Source organism: Ovis canadensis, chromosome 8, assembly GCF_042477335.2.
Source record: "Ovis canadensis isolate MfBH-ARS-UI-01 breed Bighorn chromosome 8, ARS-UI_OviCan_v2, whole genome shotgun sequence".
NCBI classification, from domain to species: Eukaryota; Metazoa; Chordata; class Mammalia; order Artiodactyla; family Bovidae; genus Ovis; species Ovis canadensis.
In genome coordinates this window covers 42,644,065-42,664,779 of record NC_091252.1, presented here as the reverse complement: position 1 = coordinate 42,664,779, position 20,715 = coordinate 42,644,065, and the positions used below count along the sequence as shown (strand labels likewise).

The following is a 20,715-nucleotide window of genomic DNA, read 5'->3' as shown; positions in this document are numbered from 1 at the left end:
CAGGGACAGGCTGTCATCACTGCCGCCACCCAGCACAGCGCCCGGCACAAAGTACAGCATAGACGCCTGTCTGCTTCATGACTAAATATAACATTCACATAATCCTGTTTCAGACTGAGCCTTATATATATTTCTCAATAAGGTAAAGACAAGAGAAGTAACTGAATTTAAAAGAAGTGAGCAGTTTCTTCCACTTTCCCAATAAGAACATTTAGAAATATAATACACAAAAGTTAAACATGTATAAAAGCATGTTGAACATCATCTTTTGTATTTTTAGGGTGTAAATTTTCATGAAAATATTTTAAAAGTTCACATATTGGCAAGAAAACGGAAAACTCTGAGGTCTGACATTTAACTGTAATGCAGAAAATATGTGAACATTTACTCTAAATTTAGTCAATATGAAACAACTTTATGTATTCATAATTTTATAGCAAATTTAGGAAACAAAGTATATACATGCATAAATAAGTATATATATATTTCAAAAGAAATAGTAGTCTTGATTTAGAAAGGTACAGAAATAGAAGAAAATCCAGACACAAATCATACTCTTGCAAGGTTCCAGATGATTAATTTCAGCTACTCCCCAGGCATGAATCAACTAAGAACGGCGGGGGTCAAGACTCAGCTGCCTTTCCCACTGCAGAACTAATAAAATGTCATGCTGCTTGGTGTCCTAAGTGATACCTTGGTACCTCTATACTTTCAATTATAAACAAGAGAAGCAGAAGCCTTCTGCTCACATAATATACAGGATAGGAGAGACACGGTCTATACTTTATCATCCTTAGGATTTAATAAAAACAAACAAAAAAATAATTCAAAAAAGTTAAACAGGGCAGAAGGGTAAAGATTACACAAGTAAATGAACAAGGTGGCTTCTCAAGCAGGGTCACCTGAGCACAGGATCTCTAAAGGGGCAAGTGAAGTTATCGGAGACAAGCTGGTACCCACCTACTGCGAGTCTGTGTTAAAGAAAAGTTATCCGACAGTTGTTAAAATGGTAATGAAGACTACTCAAGACTATTGCAATAAGGGAGAGAGATCACACAGAACTCCAATACAGAAAAGACAGCTGGAGGTTTATAGCCAATGTGCAGAATGAGGGGGTGGGTGGATTGAAAATTACTAAGAGAAGACATCAGGGTAGGAGGATTCTTGGTGAAGGCAGGTTAAGCACATGAGGGATAGCTGGGGGAAGGGGACCTGGATCCACACCAAGGGTACAGGACTATCTTTAAACTGACCTAGCAGGATTCTCACTACAACTGGGGCTCTGCAGGCCCAGAAAGTTGAGTGCGGGGACAAGGAACCAAGACTGAAGCCTAACTGGGAAGAGGCTCCGAGGAGCCTGACTGACTCAAGCCTGGTCAAGGAGAGAATCTCTATTGTTGTCAGGCACTGTTCTAGGTGCTGGGGACCCTATGGCGAGTGAGATAGACAAGGTCCTTAACCTTGCGCAGCTCAAAAGGAATCACACACACAAGGATTTTGTATGGAGAGAAAAAAGAAATCAGAACAGGGGAAGGGGCAGAAGGGCCAGAAGCAGGAAAGGTATCACAAAAGCAAGAGGAAGCAGGTTAACTCCTGGGCAGAAGTGCCTCTTTCCCCAGAGAAAGCAGACAGTGACTCGGGACATGTCTCTGGCAGCCAGCGCAGAAGACGGTGCAATGTTCCTTGGAGGGGGCCTACTTAGCTACTTTGAACACTTGGAAAATTATAGAGACTTCTAAGGCCCAGACCAGAGGCCAAGTACAGTTTCCATCCAGTGATGAGCGAAGTGTTCAGAAAAGTAAGGACAGGAGCAGCTACAGCATCAGCTGCAGTTCCTGTGAAGAGCCACGGCCCACAGTTTGCAAGAAATGTGGTCATATTACTAAGTAAAAATACTGCAAATGTAAATGGCAGAAGTGAGGTTCTCCAAAGAGAGGCAAAGGTAAAAGAAAGATCTTGCTCACAGAGTAGCACAGAGCCAAGGTCAGCTAGCCCTTGAACAGAAAATCAAATTGGCATAAATGTAAATCACTCAGAGAGCACACTTTTAACTCTCAAGAATTTAAGATTTTTTTTCCATTCTATACGTTATCTTCTATGTGTTATCTTCTTCTGTGGTATTAAGCAGCCACTGCCATTTTTTGGTGCTTCTCATTTCAAAATGCACACAGGCAGAAGGTTTTCTTGGAAAACAAAAATGACAGAAATGTTACAAAAGAGCTTGCTCAGTGAAATTATTTAGTTCTCTAGACAGGATATTTAGTGATGCCCTAATAAATGAAGAATTAATGTAGAGGGAAATGCTGGTAAATCTCCCTGCCTTTAAGGTAAACATGATTAAAATGGTAACAGAAAGGCCTGAGGTTATCACAAGGGGTATCAATTTATGCAGTATAATAGTGATGATTTCATAACACTGGATTTAGTTTTCAGTCACCAGCTATTCAGTTTAACTCACCTACTATTTCAGTTAACTAACACATTTAGCATTTGACTTAAATATTATTCTTCCCCTTAGTTTAAACAGGGCAACAAAAATGATGGAGCAGTAAGGGAACAGCACGAAAAAGATTCTGGGTGGCAGTCATGGTCCCTAGCTGGGTATATGCACTCTGGAATTTTCAGTTATCAACCTGAAAAATTAAACATGTCCCCCATGAGAGGCACACCTCTTCGTGTTTTCTTCCATATAAGAACTCTGCTGATTATGAATCGAGTTTTACATAAAATAATACCAAGATCTGTGTTTAGAGCAGCTTTGATACTAAAGATACATTATTTTTAGGGCATCTTTAATCTATTTAATCTACTACCTAAAACCATTGTGTGATGACTCCAAATTTTCCCCTTTCCATCAAAAAACAAATGGATAAAGAAAGAAGGTATACGTGAGAATCCACTCTACGCCGGAACCCTGCTAAGCCCTTTTCTGTGCATTTTCATTACTCTTCACTATTGCTAAGCAGGTATCACTTACCTATTGCTAAGCAGGTATCACTGCCTCATTTGTAGTTGTGCAAATATGAAGAGAGAAAGAATAACTTTTCCAGGGTCACCAATTATTTAGTGGTACAGTTGAGATTTTAAAGTCTTATTGTCTCAATATACCCAACTGTGATGAAGAGGAACTATTTTAAAAAATTTAACGATCACAATATCAATCTCCTATGTCTCTCCTGTTATAAACGAAATACACCGAGTGTCTTCAACACATAAACTCACCCACAGTACTTGTTTTTTCTAACCAGTCACAATCATGTAATTGTGGATGCATGCTCAGTCGCCCAGATGTGTCTGACTGCTTGCAATCCCATGGACTGTAGCCTGCCAGCCTCCTCTATCCATGAGATTTTCCCAGGCAAGAATACTGCATTGGGTAGCCTCCTACTCTGGGGGATCTTCCCGATCCAGGAACCAAACCTGTGCCTCGTGCATTGGCAGGCGGATTCTTTACCGCTGAGCCACGTAGGACGCCCCAATCATATAATTAACTCATAATAAATCAGCAGTCAATTAAAAAAAAGCACATGCACACACTACCACCACTCCCCCCCAACCACACACACACACACACACACACACACACACACACACACACAGATCTTTCTCATCCTGACCTACACAATTAATTGACTTTTGAACCGAAGAGTGGGAACTGATTTCTAGTTCATTTTCTTAGTACTGGTCAATCACTCAACTGTTGAGAGATTTCAGAATCCTAGGACTGCCATTCAAAAGAACTCCTTTGAGGCCTATGATACTCATAGGTTTAATGCTAGTAAAGCGAAAAAAAAAAAAAAAGAAAAAAGAAAAAAGGCCCAGAACCATACCCAGAATTTAGCAGCTATCACTGGAGAACACTCTACAAATTGCTCCCAATCTGTCTATGTGCAACTCAACAGCTTAAAATCCATCTATCTTACTCATGTACATTGTGTCTTCTTGCCTACAGGATATTCTATACTTTTGAATCAATGATTTCCACACACCGGTCAGTTTAGTATTCTCATTTTTAAAAACGGTATCAGGTTATTGTAAGACTTGTTTGCTCTATTCCTTTCCATGTGGTTTTCCATGAGCTCACTGGGAAGGTCTTTTTGATACATCCACTTGTCTAAATTGATGTACTGAGTTAACTGATCAAACACTAATCTAGGTGTTACTGGGGAGGAATTTTATAGATATGATTAAAGACCATAATCAGTTGACTTTAAGTAAAGGAGATTATCCTGGACAGTCTGGGTAGGCCTGAGCCTTCCAGCAGAGCTGAGGCTTCCCTGAACAAGAAGAAATTCCACTTGTGGATGGCAGCTTCAACCTATGCCTGAGAGTTTGATGGCCTGCCCTACTGGTTTCAGACTTTCCTAGCCAGCCAGGCCCCTAATCATGTAAGCCAATTCCTTGCAATAAATTTCTTAATATATATCTCCTACTGGTTCCACTTCTCTTGTTAAACCTTGACAGATACATTCACTAACCATCAATATTTCACAAATATAAAACACCCAGCAATAACTTTGGTAAGAAATATGTAGTTTCCTATATAACTCAGAGGTACAGTCCCAAATAAATGTGAAGATTTGCACGCAGTCTTAGTCAAACATAGAGCTGGGTTTTGTTCAGATCAAGGCAAAATAATCTTAAAGTTCCTCTAGAATCATTTTTTTTTTTAAAAAAAAGAGAGAGAACAATTTGGAAAACAATAATTGCTAAATTTATTGAGTGATTACTCTGTGCTGGGTTTTTCACCTAAGCTACACAAAAATTACCTAGAAAACAAAGACAATGGTCTCATAAGTCAAGGAAAAGATCAAGTTAGGAAGGGAAGCCAGGACCTGGCATATTCTCTAAGCATCTTCCAACCTGAACATAGCCTTCAGGATTTTTTTAAATGCTTCCCTCTTTCATTCCTCATGTTCACTCATGGCTGCAAGGACTAGAATCTTATTTATGAGGGCCCAGTGCACCTCCACACTGCCTTCCTCCTGGAATCCCAATCTCTGCATATCATACCCTCCTCATTAATTTCTCATAAATGCTGAAAACACAGGGCAGAAAGAGGTAGTGGGAAAAAAAGGTAAGGACCCTAAGCGGTCAGGAAGAAAACAGAGGCACTGGCACTTGCTAAGTCTCATTCAAAGTAGTACTGTTTATTATGAAAGTGGACACAGAAATAGTTCAGAGTGCAAACGTGTGGATTTTTCTCTGCATTTGGAGTCAATTAAGCAATTTCTGTATCTTTTAATAACAGGCCTGAAGTGAAGTGAAGTCGTTCAGTTGTGTCCGGCTCTTTGCGACCCCATGGACTGTAGCCTACCAGGCTCCTCCGTCTACGGGATTCTCCAGGCAAGAGTACTGGAGTGGGGTGCCATTTCCTTCTCCAGAGGATGTTCCCCATCCAGGGATCGAACCCGGGTCTCCCACATTGTAAGCAGATGCTTTACCGTCTGAGCCACCAGGGAAGTCTACAATTTGTAGATCTTTTGTGTATCTTTTAATAGCACGCCTACTAATAATTTAAAGATATAATGGAGTAATAAGTAAAAAATGAAAGCAGCGCTCTCTGGAGGAAGACACTGTAACTGAAATTTTTGATAAACTGGACAAAGGCAAAGTCCCTTCTACCATCCTAGGTCCAAGCAGTAAACAGTGGGCAGGACTACAGCACAGTAATGTCTGTCAGCTTGTCTAAGATTCGACCTTCCATGCTCAGCTCTGAGCAGAGCTAGACTTGCAACTCAGGTGAGTGATTCTTGAGCGGTGGTGTGCATCTCTCAGAGAATGTAAAAATCAAGGTGGATGTAGTATTCATGAGACCAAAATGGATGTATCTTTTGTTTTATGGATCTTGCTCAAAGAAGTTTAAAAATGATGCAGTACCCAATTAATAATGTAAAATGGTATATATTTTCTGATCATAACGTGATATAGATAAAATACTAATAATGAGGGAATCTAATCAACAATTAGACATGAATACAATATTGTATATTTTAAAAATTTGTGTCAACTATCTCTGAAATATGGGGCTTCCTATGTGGCACTAGTGATAAAGAGTCCATCTGCCAATTCAGGAGACACAAGAGAAGTGGATTCAGTCTCTAGGTTGGGAAGATCCCCTCGAGTAGGAAATGGCAACCCATTCCAGTATTCTTGCCTGGAGATTCCCACTGACAGAGGAGCTTGGTGGGCTATAGCCCATAAGGTCACAAAGAGTCATAAACAACTGAGAGACTGAACATACACATCTCTAAAATGTATTTATTTCATATTAACCAGAATATGGGGTAATTGTGCCATTATCTGGGTGCTAAGGGCTTCCCCAGTGCCTCCGTGGTAAAAAATCTGCCTGCAACGCAGGAAGTCACAGGTTCGATTCTGGGGTCGGGAAGATCCCCTGGAGGAGGGAATAGCAACCCACTCCAGTATTCTTCCCTGGAGAATATCATGGACAGAGGAGCCTGGCAGGCTATAGTCCATGGGGTCCCAAAGAGTCGGACAGGATTGACGCAACTAAGCATGAGCTCGAGCACTGGGTGCTAATATCCCTGATAGTTTTGGGGTCTGGGAATTCTCAGCACAGTAAATAATGCTGTTGAAAAGCTTTAATGCTTGATGATGGTGCTGATATGATATAAATGTTGGAGGAAAACAGCATTTAAAATAAGCCATCTCCAGAATTCGCAACTGGCTGGTCCTATCTTGATACCTAACAGTTTCACGAAGCAAGTTAAGCTAATACTACACGTGTGTCCAGCACTGAGAAGCTGTCTTATGATCACATATAAGCCTGATAAATTGTCACTGGTGTCTGATCTCTTTCCCGTGACAGTCTGCACCATCACACCTAGGCAGTAATAATACTTTACAGATCAAAGGGCCAGCTTGCCTGAACAATCTTCATCTGCAATGTAGACAGGATACTTTCTCACAGAGAAACATACAAAAAATATGGTTAGCCTCAATCTACAGAAAAAATGGTAAAGCCAACAAGAGCTTCATTCAATTTTTTTTTCATTTTAAGGAATATCAAAAGAAAAGATCATAAGACCCGAGATGACGTGATTAAATAGAAGAAGGTTTCTTGGGAAATCAATTAGAAGACCAACGTAATTGCTTTTTAATGGGGCTCTCTGGAATAATCATCTGTGTTTGAAAGACAGCTTACCAGTGATGCCGTTGGGTTCCTGATGGAGGTCACAGTACCAGAGTCGGTTTACAGGATCACATCCCTCCCTTATCGACAATAAGACGTAGCGACCATCATCAGATAACTACAAGGGAAACAAAAACAGCAGAGGGAACTTAGTAGAATATATTTTTTGTGAGAACACTGTTACACATTAAGTTAAAAAAAAATTCACTGGTGTATCTTTACTGCAAACTTATGACTGGATAAGAAAGTTAGGAAAAAAGATAACATCAATTTTAACTTAGTTTGCAGTTAATCACTTTAACAAAACATAGTGAAATATTTAAGTTGAAAATATCAGTATATATAACTGAATATCATGACTCAAAATGCCTTTTACTTAGCGCCTATTCTTTATAGCCAATAACACTGTAATAATTTTGTATGGCGACAGATGGTTACGGGACTTGCCATGGTGATCATTTATCGTAATATATTTGATTGTTGGATCACTATGTCATACACCTAAAACTAATGTAATATTCTATGACAATTGTGCTTTTTTAAAAGTTTTTAAAAAATAGTCTATTCTTTAAATGAAAAATACATGCAATCGGTCATTCTGAATATTAATATCCTAAATTTGAATTTTTGTCATGCGTTACACATTTCCAAGGCGATCCAACCAGTCCATTCTAAAGGAGATCAGCCCTGGGTGTTCTTTGGAAGGAATGATGCTAAAGCTGAAACTCTAGTACTTTGGCCACTTCATGCGAAGAGTTGACTCATTGGAAAAGACTCTGATGCTGGGAGGGATTAGGGGCAGGAGGAGAAGGGGACGACAGAGGATGAGGTGACTGGATGGCATCACCGACTCGATGGACGTGAGTTTGAGTGAACTCCGGGAATTGGTGATGGACAGGGAGGCCTGGCGTGCTACAATTCATGGGGTTGCAAAGAGTCAGACACGACTGAGCGACTGAACTGAACTGAACTGAACACATTTTAAAAGCTGTACTAAATACGTAAGAATTAGCAAAATGGGTGTGAATGCACAAAAGTTCATTTGTGGTTCATAATGTTCATGTTAACAAGGTTCTATTGAATAAATGAACAACTTTTTACATGGATCTTTAGTCCCCTATACACAAGTCAGAAGAAATAAAAGGCTGTGCCTCAGCAGCTATCTTTTACAATACTAAACAGAAGAATCTTAGGTAGCGAAAAGAATCTTGATAAATACTAATGCTACAAATAACACTATTCTGAGTTGTCAAAATTGATATAAATAGTATCAGACTATATATATCCTTTGCAACTAATTTTTTCATTCAATATTTTAAAAATTAATCTATGTTGATACATGTATATTTGCTTCACTGGTTTTAACTGAGGTAAAACATTCCACTCTAGGAAAACACTATAATTGATTCATCTTCCTACACATGAGCATTTAGATCATTTCCATTTTCTTTATTGTGGTTTTCGTCCTTCTTACAAGTAACACTTGTGCCTTCATATACATGTTTCCTGAGGTACAAGTTTAACTACAAGTAAAACTGCTCAGTGATACAATACGCACAGATTCTACTTCACCAGATGTTGCCAAATTATCTTCCTAAGTGATTTTACTGACTTACACTCACCTATCAGTTATTTTCCACATCCTATTCTGAAGGTGAATTATATGTGCCATCTTCGCTAGACCATGGTACCTAGATATTTGGTCAAACATTATTCTAGATGTTTCTGTGAAAGTGTTTTTCTGAATGAGGTTGACATTTAAACTGGTGGACTTTGAGTACCACTGATTACCCTCCATAATGTGATGCACCTCAACCAATCAGTTAAAGGCCTTCACAGAAAAGCCTGATCTCCCCCAGCCAGCAGGAATTCTGCCAGCAGGTGGCCTCTGGCTTCTGAACTGAAACTTTCCTGGGTCTTCAGCCTGCCAGCCTACCCTGTAGATTTTAGAAGTGTCAAGCCTCCAAAATCATGTTAGCCAATTCCTTTAAAAAAATTTATCTGTCTCTGCATATATCTTGTGTGCTCAGTTGTGTCCACCTCTTTGCAAGCCTATGGACTTCAGCCCACCAGGCTCCTCTGTCCATGGGTTTTTCCCAGCAAGAATACTGCAGAGGGTTGCCATGCTCTTCTCCAGGGGATCTTCCTGACCCAGGGACTGAACCCGTATCTCCTGAGCTGCAGGCAGATTCTTTACCACTAAGCCACTGGTGAAGCCCCTATACAAACCAACAGGGTATTTGTATATCTTATATATATATATATATATATACACAATATATAATATATATAATTATATTGTATGTTAATATATGTTATATTAAATATATATGTAATTATATATATTATATGTATATAAGATATATCAAATATCTTATTGGTTCTGTTTCTCTGGAGAACTTTAACTAATGCACTTACCAACAACATCTATCCTTTCATTTACTCATAAAATAAATATTTGCTAAGCAGCTATTATGCGCAAGACGTTTTCCTAAGTGCTAAAGATAAACTAGGGCTTCCCAGGTGGCGCAACTGGTAAAGAAGCTGCTTGCCAATGCAGAAGACACAGGAGATGCGGGTTCGATCTCTGGGTTGGGAAGATCCCCCGGAGAACAGCATGACTACCCACTCCAGAACTCCTGCTTGGGAAATCCCATGGACAGAAGGAGCCTAGAGGGCTGTAGCTCATGGGGTTGCAAAAGAGCTGGACATGACTTAGCCACTAACCAACAACAGCAATGCAGTATATCAGAAAATGGTAGATGTCATACTAACCCATGAACAGGCCTGGGTAAGGGAGGCAGGGTGTGTGGGCAGGGACTGCGGTTTTAAATATGGCAGTCAAGGCAGGCTTCCTAAGAAGATGTCTTTCCACTGTCTTCTGACTGTCACCGTTTCAGACAGTCATTCCTTATGTTTTTTCCCTATGTATAATGCGTTTTCATATCTGGCTGCTTTGAAGATTTCCTTACTGTCTTTGGTTTTCTGCAAATTGATAATAATGTACTTTAACTGGAGTCATCTCCTTCAGATTTGTTGAGCTTCTTGAATATTTGGATTTGTCTATCTAATCAAATTCATAACATTTTTGGCTGCTTTTTCCTCATATAATTTTTGTACCCCCTCACCCCTACCGTAAGACTTCAGATACATCATGTTAGGTCACTTAGTACAGCTCTGCAGTTGAATGAGACTGTGTTTGTTTTTGTTTCAATTTTTTTCCCCCTCTCCATGGCTTAGCTTCAACATGCTGTCTTCAAATTCACTGATATTGTCTTTTATAGTACCTAATCTGTTATTAAGCCTAGGTAGAGAATTTTTTGATTCAGATAGTTTATTTTTCACTTCCAGAAAAATACTTGGTTATTTTTATGTTTTCTGTTTCTTTGTTCATTTACATTAACACTTGCTAAAATCCTTTTAAATTTATTTTCGTAATTGCTTTTGAAAAGTCCATATCTGTTAATTCTACTACTGTCATTTCTAGATTTGTTTTATTAACTAACTTCTCTCCTGGTTATAAGTCACATTTTCTTGCTTCTTTACACATCTCGTAATTTTTTAAAGTTGGATTTTGAACATTCTGAATGCCATCTGGATTTTTTTTTGGGGGGGAGTCCTTCTTTAAAAAGTTTTGAGGCTATTCATTTTATAGATCAGCTTAATCCATTCAAGGCTTATTTTCAAGCTTTGTTGGGGCAGGTCTCCAGTCATACTGCAAAAGCATGAATGGGCCATTCTGGGGTTTTTGCTGAATACCCTGGTTGTTCACGGGTCCTTTCCACTTTAACTGGTTAGAATGTGAAAATCTCCCATTTGTTAAATCTCTAGTAGTTGTCAGCTTACAAGTTCCTGGTGGTTGTTCACAGCTTGAATCATGGAGCCTCGGTCTATGCATGTATGGCATAACAGTCAGTCTAGGATTCAGCGGGACACCAAGAAGATTCCCAGGACTCTTAATGGGTGGTTCCCCTCCTTTGGTTTTGTGCCAGCAAGTTCCAGTGGCCTCACTCTTCCTGAATTTGGATCTTTGGACCCCTAATCCAGCGAGGCTGCAGTATCCTGGGGGTTCTTCTTCCTTGTGCCAGAATCAGAAAATTCCTCCAGGCAGAAACCTGAGGCTATCATAGGAGAACATCTCTCTCACAGATTACAGTCCTATGATACCTGTAGATCAATATCTCCAACAGATGTTTTTTCCATTTTGTGTAGTTTTCTACCTGTTTATGGTAGCAGGGCTAGCCCAATACCAGTTACACTTACGGCCAGAAGCAAAAACTTTTCATTATATTTAACTCATTTTTAATTCTTTATTGGATACATTTTTAGGGTATATTATCATATGTTTAAAATACATAGATGTAAAAATTAACAAAGTGTAATTGAGGACTAATTAAAAAGAAAATATTTATGATTCATAAAAAAACCTAATAATGACATAGTTTTTATCTTATTACATAGTAGGATAATTTAGGGTTTTACTTACTAAAAGTAGCATCAAGCTTTTAGACTTGAAGGAATTAGATTCCAGCTCTCTGGAAATGTCCATCCACTTTCCATCAGCAGGTTTATAAATCAAGTGTCAACTAGGTCTCTTCTGCATTTATAAATTAATCAAAATAGCTGTATGTGTCTAAAACATCCAGCATTTTTAAGCACTCTGTATGTTAAACATCTTTTTCTCAGGAAAAAAAAAAACAAACAGTTTTAAAGCACAGAGGTAATCTGTACTTGTAAAACAGAAGTGGGATTCCAAGTAAGTATAGTTTGATCAAAGATTCTAGGAAAATGTTTAATGTGGCTGCTCTTTCTTTGTGACATTTTGTCTAAGTTCTGAAGTAGTCTCCTTTCCTAGAAACTGAATCACATTTTCTTGTATGAGTTTTGGTCACAAGCTACACAAGAGGCCAAATGATTCAGGTATACTCTCTCCATCTCTGTCTAGGCTTCTTATTTTCAAAGATTGTCATAGCGTTTTGGAAAAACTGCATATACATTTATGATTTCCATGAATTCTTTTCTCCATCCTCCATCCAAATTACTTGTCATTATGCTGTAAGTGGGTTTCTTCAAAATGAATATCTGAGTTGAAAACTCAATCTAAGAACCTGTATTTTGTCTTTCTAATTGTTATTGCTTCTACATCTTACTTTTAACCTTCTAGTTAACTTGCTTTTCCCTTCTCATTTCCTTTTTATACTGTATTAATATAAACTTTTAATTAAGATAAACTTCTTCATAAACTCTTCCCCTTCATTGACTGGTCTGTAAGTTAAATGCTCTTGTTTCTAGTCTTTTATACATTTTCCTTAAGTTTTTCATATACAAAGCCAATAAACCAGTGTCCAGAAATTCAGTTTCACCTTATTTTTAAACTGTCCTATATTATTAAGAATATCATTAGCAACATCACAATTGTCACTTTATTAAATGTAACGGAAAGCAGCCTCATTAATAATATTTCATACTTTTGTTCTCTTGTCCTTTAAACAAAGACAGACTCTTACAGCTTAGTGCTTAGAGTCATGCTACATCAATCATAAATGATGGCTAATTCAGTGGCAGCGATTCAGCCAACAGAATGACAGGGCAGTAAAACTCACTGCAAGAACCACACCAAACCTTCGATGACAGCTGTCTCAAGCACATCTAATGAGTTTTTCTCGGTATTTCTGGCTGCACTAAATGGCTGCAGCAGTTTATATTTAATCTAAGGCAGGAAGTTCCAAGGGAATTGCTGTTGGGATGCCAATTAAGTCAGTCTCTCTTCCTTACAACTCAGATATTTCATAGGCACTAAACAAATATGCTCAACTGCAAACAACTCTGAATTTTCAAATGCTCAGGCATTTATAAGTCATTGGTGCCCCCAAAATATATACATTAGGAAATACCTTCTTACACCAAAATGTAATCAGTAACAATGCATATTCAACCACCGCCTCACATTCAGACTATTTCAAGACAGTTTAAAAAACCGAATTTTGGGAATCACTGGGAGGGGAAGACAAAAATACTGTTGATTGAGGAGGAGACCTTAAATCTCAAGAGCAGAAAGCAAATTTGCTGAAATCCAGATAAAAGGAAAACAGAAAAGCAGGAGAGCCAAGGGTCCCATCAGGCCTTCATGAACAGAATAAACTCCAGTTCACAGAACACTGTTTTCCTTTAAACAATATGACATCAGAAGAAAAACCATGTTCTCTGGAATCAATTAATCTCATTCAAAACCACTGACTTTTTGCAACAGGGGTGCAACAATGCTAGCCTGACCGATTATGAAATATGTAATTCTTAAGTTACAGCTTCCTTTCACTTTATGTCCATATAATGTTAAGCAAATTTTCCTTAAGTCAAAATGATTTTATTTCATGAAAATCTGCCTTTTATATAAATAAATTTTAACAAAAACAAAATTCTAAGAACTACTGTAAATAAAATATTTACATTTGTTGATACTAAGTCCATTGATTATATTTCAAACAACACCAACAGGATGAAAGCTAAAACTCTTTACCATTCTTACTACTGACAATTCTTTTTTAAAAAAGTGTATTTCCCTTTAGACACAAGTTAATTGACAATCTAATTGTATGATGTCATTTGTTGAATTTGGATAAATATCTTTAGAAAATGCTAATGAATACAGACAGGAATCATATCTATTGATGTTATTAATATCTAATAATATTTGTTGATAAAAGTATCTGGAACAAGAAAAATTCAAATGTATAAAGAATGTGGTACTCACAGAAAGTGTGTTGGTCATTCAATTAGGCCCAACTCTTTGTGATCCCATGGACTGCAGCCCACCAGGCTCCTCTGTCCATGGAATTCTCCAGGCAAGAATAACTAGAGTGTGTTGCCATTTCCTTCTCCGGGGATCTTCCCGACCTAGGGTTGAACCTAGGTCTCTCACACTGCAGGCACATTCTTTACCATCTAAGCCACTAGGGAAGGTACAAAATATTTGGCAATCTGCCGGTACTTAGCTATTCATTATCCATAACCAGATGACCTTGAAAGATGAAAAACAAAGCCAAAAGCCATCCTCCCTTGCTCTGGGGTAGATGAGGTTGAAGATAAAACTGTCATAAATGGTGGCTGGTTTTAATAGGAGAATCCACTGCCAGGTAACTTTCCATCCCCTTTACTGAAGACACAATTTAACATGTGCCACCAACCACAGGCATCTACTATTTAGGGGACTCAGAGCTGAAGCTGTTTATTCAAGCAACATTTACGGAGAGTCTCCTGCAGCTGAGCCAGGCTCTAGAACACACAGATCAGAGCAGGACAGGGCTTCAAGATCGAGGGCTCAGGTGGGAAAGTCTGACACACACATTCACGCACAGATATAAAGCAATACTCTAAATACTAATACTGAGAAATCTAACAGGGAGGGGTGCTGGAAAGAAGAGTGAGATTGGAAAAGGTCTCAGGGAAGGAATGGTCTCTAGTTCTTTAAAGAGAAGCAGAATTCCTCTAAAAATGGTTGCTTGACTTTTTCCATTCTCACAACTGCTATGCTGGCATAGTCTCTGGTTCAGAGAGCTATACCTAACATATTCATTCTTAAGTACACACCTCTCAGACAGCAGCATTCGTAGTGGACGCGGCAGCCTGCTGAAGCACTCGTTCCCCTAGCTGCACGGTGCTGGGAGCAGACAGCACTCAGCTGAGAAACTCAGGGCCTTGTCCTCCCAAGGACATATTCTTCTGGGCTCATGCCACATGCAGAGAGAGGTACAAAAGCCCAAATCCCTCACTCCTAGTTAGGCAAATGCTGAAGGGCTAATAACCTAGCTGATAGGCAGTGGCAGCCCACTCCAGTATTCTTGCCTGGAGAATCCCATGGATGAAGGAGCCTGGTAGGCTGCAGTCCATGGGGTCGCAAAGAGTTGGACATGACTGACCGACTTCACTTTCACTTTTCATTTTCATGCATTGGAGAAGGAAATGGCAACCCACTCCACTGTTCTTGCCTGGAGAATCCCAGGGACAGGGGAGCCTGGTGGGCTGCCGTGTCTGGGGTCGCACAGAGTCGGACACGACTGAAGCGACTTAGCAGCAGCAGCAGCAGGAGCTCCCTGTAGGACTGGCCGAAGCCCTTGTCATGACTTACTCAACTTCTCCCCCTTCGACCTTCACTCCTCACCATCAGTCAGTTCAGTCACTCAGTCGTGTCCAACTCTTGGCAACCTCATGGACTGCAGCATGCCAGGCTTCTCTGTCCCCAGCATAGGCATATGTTTTAAAAGCACTCCCACTAAACCGAACCTGTGATACCATGCAAGGCATCATCTCACCTGGTTTCTCATCTTGACATATTTTATACTATTCAAAGGAAACCTTCTAAAGTGGTGGTTTCTGGTTTTGAAGAGGGACACCCCGTCAATAATAGCTGCCATGTACATTTCCAATTATCAAAAGGAGGGGCATAAAATATGGGGTTATCAGACTTTATACTTTCATCAAAGAAGCCACATTAATTCACTGAGAAAATTTAACTGTGTGTACTGTGGCATTAAGCCGAACCGTGAACTTCCTGATGTTCCAGCTGGTTTTAGAAAAGGCAGAGGAACCAGAGATCAAATTGCCAACATCCTTGGATCATGGAAAAAGCAAGAGAGTTCCAGAAAAACATCTATTTCTGCCTTATTGACTATGCCAAAGTCTTTGACTGTGTGGATCACAATAAACTGTTGAAAATTCTGAGAGAGATGGGAATACCAGACCACCTGACCTGCCTCTTGAGAAATCTGTATGCAGGTCAGGAAGCAACAGTTAGAACTGGACATGGAACAACAGACTGGTTCCAAATAGGAAAAGGAGTACGTCAAGGCTGTATATTGTCACCCTGCTTACTTAACTTCTATGCAGAGTACATCATGAGAAACGCTGGACTGGAAGAAACACAAGCTGGAATCAAGATTGCCAGGAGAAATATCAATCACCTCAGATATGCAGATGACACCACCCTTATGGCAGAAAGTGAAGAGGAAATAAAAAGCCTCTTGATGAAAGTGAAAGAGGAGAGTGAAAAAGTTGGCTTAAAGCTCAACATTCAGAAAATGAAGATCATGGTATCCGGTCCCATCACTTCATGGGAAATAGATGGGGAAACAGTGGAAACAGTGTCAGACTTTATTTTCTTGGGCTCCAAAATCACTGCAGATGGTGACTGCAGCCATGAAATTAAAAGATGCTTACTCCTTGGAAGAAAAGTTATGACCAACCTAGACAGTATATTCAAAAGCAGAGACATTACTTTGCCGACTAAGGTCCATCTAGTCAAGGCTATGGTTTTTCCAGTGGTCATGTATGGATGTGAGAGTTGGACTGTGAAGAAGGCTGAGCGCCGAAGAATTGATGCTTTTGAACTGTGGTGTTGGAGAAGACTCTTGAGAGTCCCTTGGACTGCAAGGAGATCCAACCAGTCCATTCTGAAGGAGATCAACCCTGGGATTTCTTTGGAAGGAATGATGCTAAAGCTGAAACTCCAGTACTTTGGCCACCTCATGCGAAGAGTTGACTCATTGGAAAAGACTCTGATGCTGGGAGGGATTGGGGGCAGGAGGAGAAGGGGACGACCGAGGATGAGATGGCTGGATGGCATCACGGACTTGATGGACATGAGTCTGAGTGAACTCCGGGAGTTGGTGATGGACAGGGAGGCCTGGCGTGCTGCGATTCACGGGGTTGCAAAGAGTTGGACACGACTGAGCGACTGAACTGAACTGAGACAGTAATATTTACCAAGGACACCTTTGACAGACATCACACAAACTATTCAACGGTGTATGTATTTTATACTTTATTCTGTTAGACTCACATGTGCTGTTCCAACACACACATGACTCAACACGTTCGGGAATACAATCCCTACAGTCAGCTGCCAGCAAACGTGAAATTTACAAATAAGCAGGAACCAGGACAAACCTCCAGGGAATCTAGCCCCAAATAACAGGTTTTTACGAAATTTCGTCAGTGAATACCTCATGGAGGTGTCACCGCGATCCATTCAGACCAGAGTCTGGGTCAAGCTGCACTGTGTTCACAAGAAGTCAACATTTCTACCACTAGCTCATTTGAGGCTTTTATAAAAAAATAGGAAATCAACAGAAATAAGTGTTAAATTAAACTAATACACTGATAATAACAATTTCTCTAGAGAACAGGATCTTTGTATTCTATTTTAAACAATAAACTTATTATTACTAGCATAAAAATCCTGAAGTAGATGAATCTGGTTATTTTTAGTCTCAATATAGTGAAAAAAAAAAAAAAAAAAAAAAAAGCTGGGCTTTCCAGATGACCTGAAAGCCAGCTTTTCTTCACGCACCTCATATTAACAGAAAATTGACAGACGATCACTTCTTAATGTTTTAAACTCTCAACCTTAATGTTTTAAACTATCTCCAAACTGTCTTCCAAAACATTAAGACACATAACTAATATTTACATATATATAGAATATGTGGACTTTCATCAAACTTATTATCCTTTTAAAAAAAAAAAAGCTGGTAACTGTTTTATGCTAGAGCTTCTGGACTCCATGGTTACATCAGTTCAGCTCAGTCGCTCAGTCGTGTCCGACTCTTTGCGACCCCACGAACAGCAGCATGCCAGGCCTCCCTATCCATCACCAACTCCCAGAGTTCACTCAGATTCACGTCCATTGAGTCAGTGATGCCATCCAGCCATCTCAGCCTCTGTCATCCCCTTCTCCTCCTGCCCTCAATCCCTCCCAGCATCAGAGTCTTTTCCAATGAGTCAATTTTTCGCATGAGGTGGCCAAAGTACTGGAGTTTCAGCTTTAACATCATTCCTTCCAAAGAAATCCCAGGGCTGACCTTCAGAACGGACTGGTTGGCTCTCCTTACAGTCCAAGGGACTCTCAAGAGTCTTCTCCAACACCACAGTTCAAAAGCATCAATTCTTTGGCGCTCAGCCTTCTTCACAGTCCAACTCTCACATCCATACATGACCACAGGAAAAACCATAGCCTTGACTAGATGGACCTTAGTCGGCAAAGTAATGTCTCTGCTTTTGAATATGCTATCTAGGTTGATCATAACTTTTCTTCCAAGGAGTAAGCATCTTTTAATTTCATGGCTGCAGTCACCATCTGCAGTGATTTTGGAGCCCAAGAAAATAAAGTCTGACACTGTTTCCACTGTTTTTTCCCCATCTATTTCCCATGAAGTGATGGGACCGGATGCCATGATCTTCATTTTCTGAATGTTGAGCTTTAAGCCAACTTTTTCACTCTCCACTTTCACTTTCATCAAGCGGCTTTTTATTTCCTCTTCACTTTCTGCCATAAGGGTGGTGTCATCTGCATATCTGAGGTGATTGATATTTCTCCTGGCAATCTTGATTCCAGCTTGTGTTTCTTCCAGTCCAGCGTTTCTCATGATGTAATCTGCATAGAAGTTAAGTAAGCAGGGTGACAATATACAGCCATGACGTACTCCTTTTCCTATTTGGAACCAGTCTGTTGTTCCATGTCCAGTTCTAACTGTTGCTTCCTGACCTGCATACAGATTTCTCAAGAGGCAGGTCAGGTGGTCTGGTATTCCCATCTCTCTCAGAATTTTCCATGGTTACATAGTCTTGTGTTAATAACCAAATATTCATGGACATGACATTTCTTTATATATTTTTTTCTACTTAGAAACCAATAAGAAGAGGGTGGAGGAAGTTTTTTCATAACTTGAAAGTACATGTACTTTTTCAAATTGAGAAAAATCTTTTATATATTACCACAAAGAATTAATTGTATGTATAAGAAAAGTACACTAAAAAGCAGTGAGACTTAAAATTGCCTGGGAAATTTAACAAAAGGAGTGAGAATGGATTTTAATAGCATTTGAGAGCTAACCATGTTCCTCTCAGGGCAAAAAATTATCAATTTTATTTCATAGACTCTTTTGGATTCTTTTCATAGTAGTTGTGAATCACAACAACTTCTCTTTAATATTATATATGTTTCCAAAACATAATCTAGGAAAACTTTCAAATGTCAAACTAATCACCTAAAGGGATGGCTCTTCATTTATGGGACTCATTATGGATTTGTTATAAAAACAGGAGACAGTATCAGCAGCAGACACACAGGGTAGTCATTCATAAGCAGTGTGATGAGCACTGACATAGACATTTCGAATGGGTAGTCCTGAAATCAGCTTTCCCAATACTGGGTGCTGCCACGGCAAGGAGGGAGAAAAGAAATAAACCCCAGCACTCTATAATATGTTGTTGGGTATGCCAGAAACAGATATATCAGAACATTCTAAGAAAAGAAAACACATTCAAAGTAAAATGAGCAATGGAGGTCTCAACATGTTATATAGTCCCACTTTCTCATCTACCTGACTGTTTCTCTGGCATGTAAGCTTGGTTATATAAGAATCAACTGTTCTCTTTTCTCCCCTACTGAGCTGTGGGGGGGCGGTGGGGGGGGGGGTGCGGGTAGCTGAGAAGCTGAGAAAAGTGATGATCAACCAATCCAATTTTCTAAGGCAAAAACAATTCTCCCCCATCAGGAGCTGTTTCATGAATTCAGAGCAGTGCCCCCTGCAGCCTTTCTCACATCCAGGTCTTTAAGTTGGCTTCCTGGCTTTCTGCTTCCTCACCATGCTCTGCCCTACGAGTCCAGCAGCATGATGGAGCTTATTGCTTCATGCAGTGCCAGTGAAAGAGAGGATGAGAGAGGTGAGCCTTGGACACACATGGTCCGATCACGAGTACCCCTGGCACTGAAACAAGGACCGCTTCTCCTGAGATGAACAGACGGAATCCGTCTTCAGGAGCCAGGGAAACTGCACCCCCCGGGACAGCACAAGGGGAGGAAGGGCCACCAACCAGTACATATGCCGGCAGCCTCAGGTTCAAGTACCAAAGTTAAGGTCAAGAGGACAAGGGTATCCTTAAAATGACACACAAACTGAACATGATGGGAAATCTGTCATGGGTCACCCCCCACCCCAAGCCTCTCTGTAAACTTAAAACTGTTTATTTAGTGCAGTTTACTACAAATATCCTCCATCAGGGCCAGAGCCTGCCCATCTCTGCTCCTATGTACCACTTGCCCCTGGCACAGTGGTGGACCTAGGGTAAGGGCTTCCAGGTATTTGGGGAGTAAATACGTGAACTGCGTTGATCAGGAAGAGAGCCGCCGAACAGTTAATGCTCAAGCCCAAAACTATCCAACAAGAAAGGGGCAGGTGAGGCAGAGTTTCCTGAGGAACACTGGACTTGACTGTGCTTGCCCTATAGGGCTATGCCAGGCACACCAGCGTCTGCAGGATCTTTATGTGCATGAACCTCAGCAGAAGGGGGAGTACAGAAATGCACATTCTGAGCACCCACAAAGAGTTAAGCATTACGTAATGATTTTACATGTTGACATATGTGTAAAATATATAAACGTTTACACAAACACAGCTGACCCTTGAGTAAGATGACTCTACTTACACACAGATTTTTTTCAACAGTAAATACGACAGAGAGACAAAGCCCAGGATTGGTTGAATCTGTGAATGTAAACAGTG

General features: G+C 40.0%; 1 protein-coding gene across 1 annotated transcript in view; it reads right to left on the bottom strand.

The window, feature by feature from the left end:
• The window catches only part of PREP (prolyl endopeptidase), a 143,953-nt gene that overhangs the window by 75,904 nt on the left and 47,334 nt on the right, over positions 1–20,715 (bottom strand). The window contains exon 7 of the mRNA XM_069598252.1: positions 7,169–7,274. Coding sequence (XP_069454353.1) covers positions 7,169–7,274 — 106 coding nt within the window. The remainder of the gene's footprint in view (positions 1–7,168; positions 7,275–20,715) is intronic.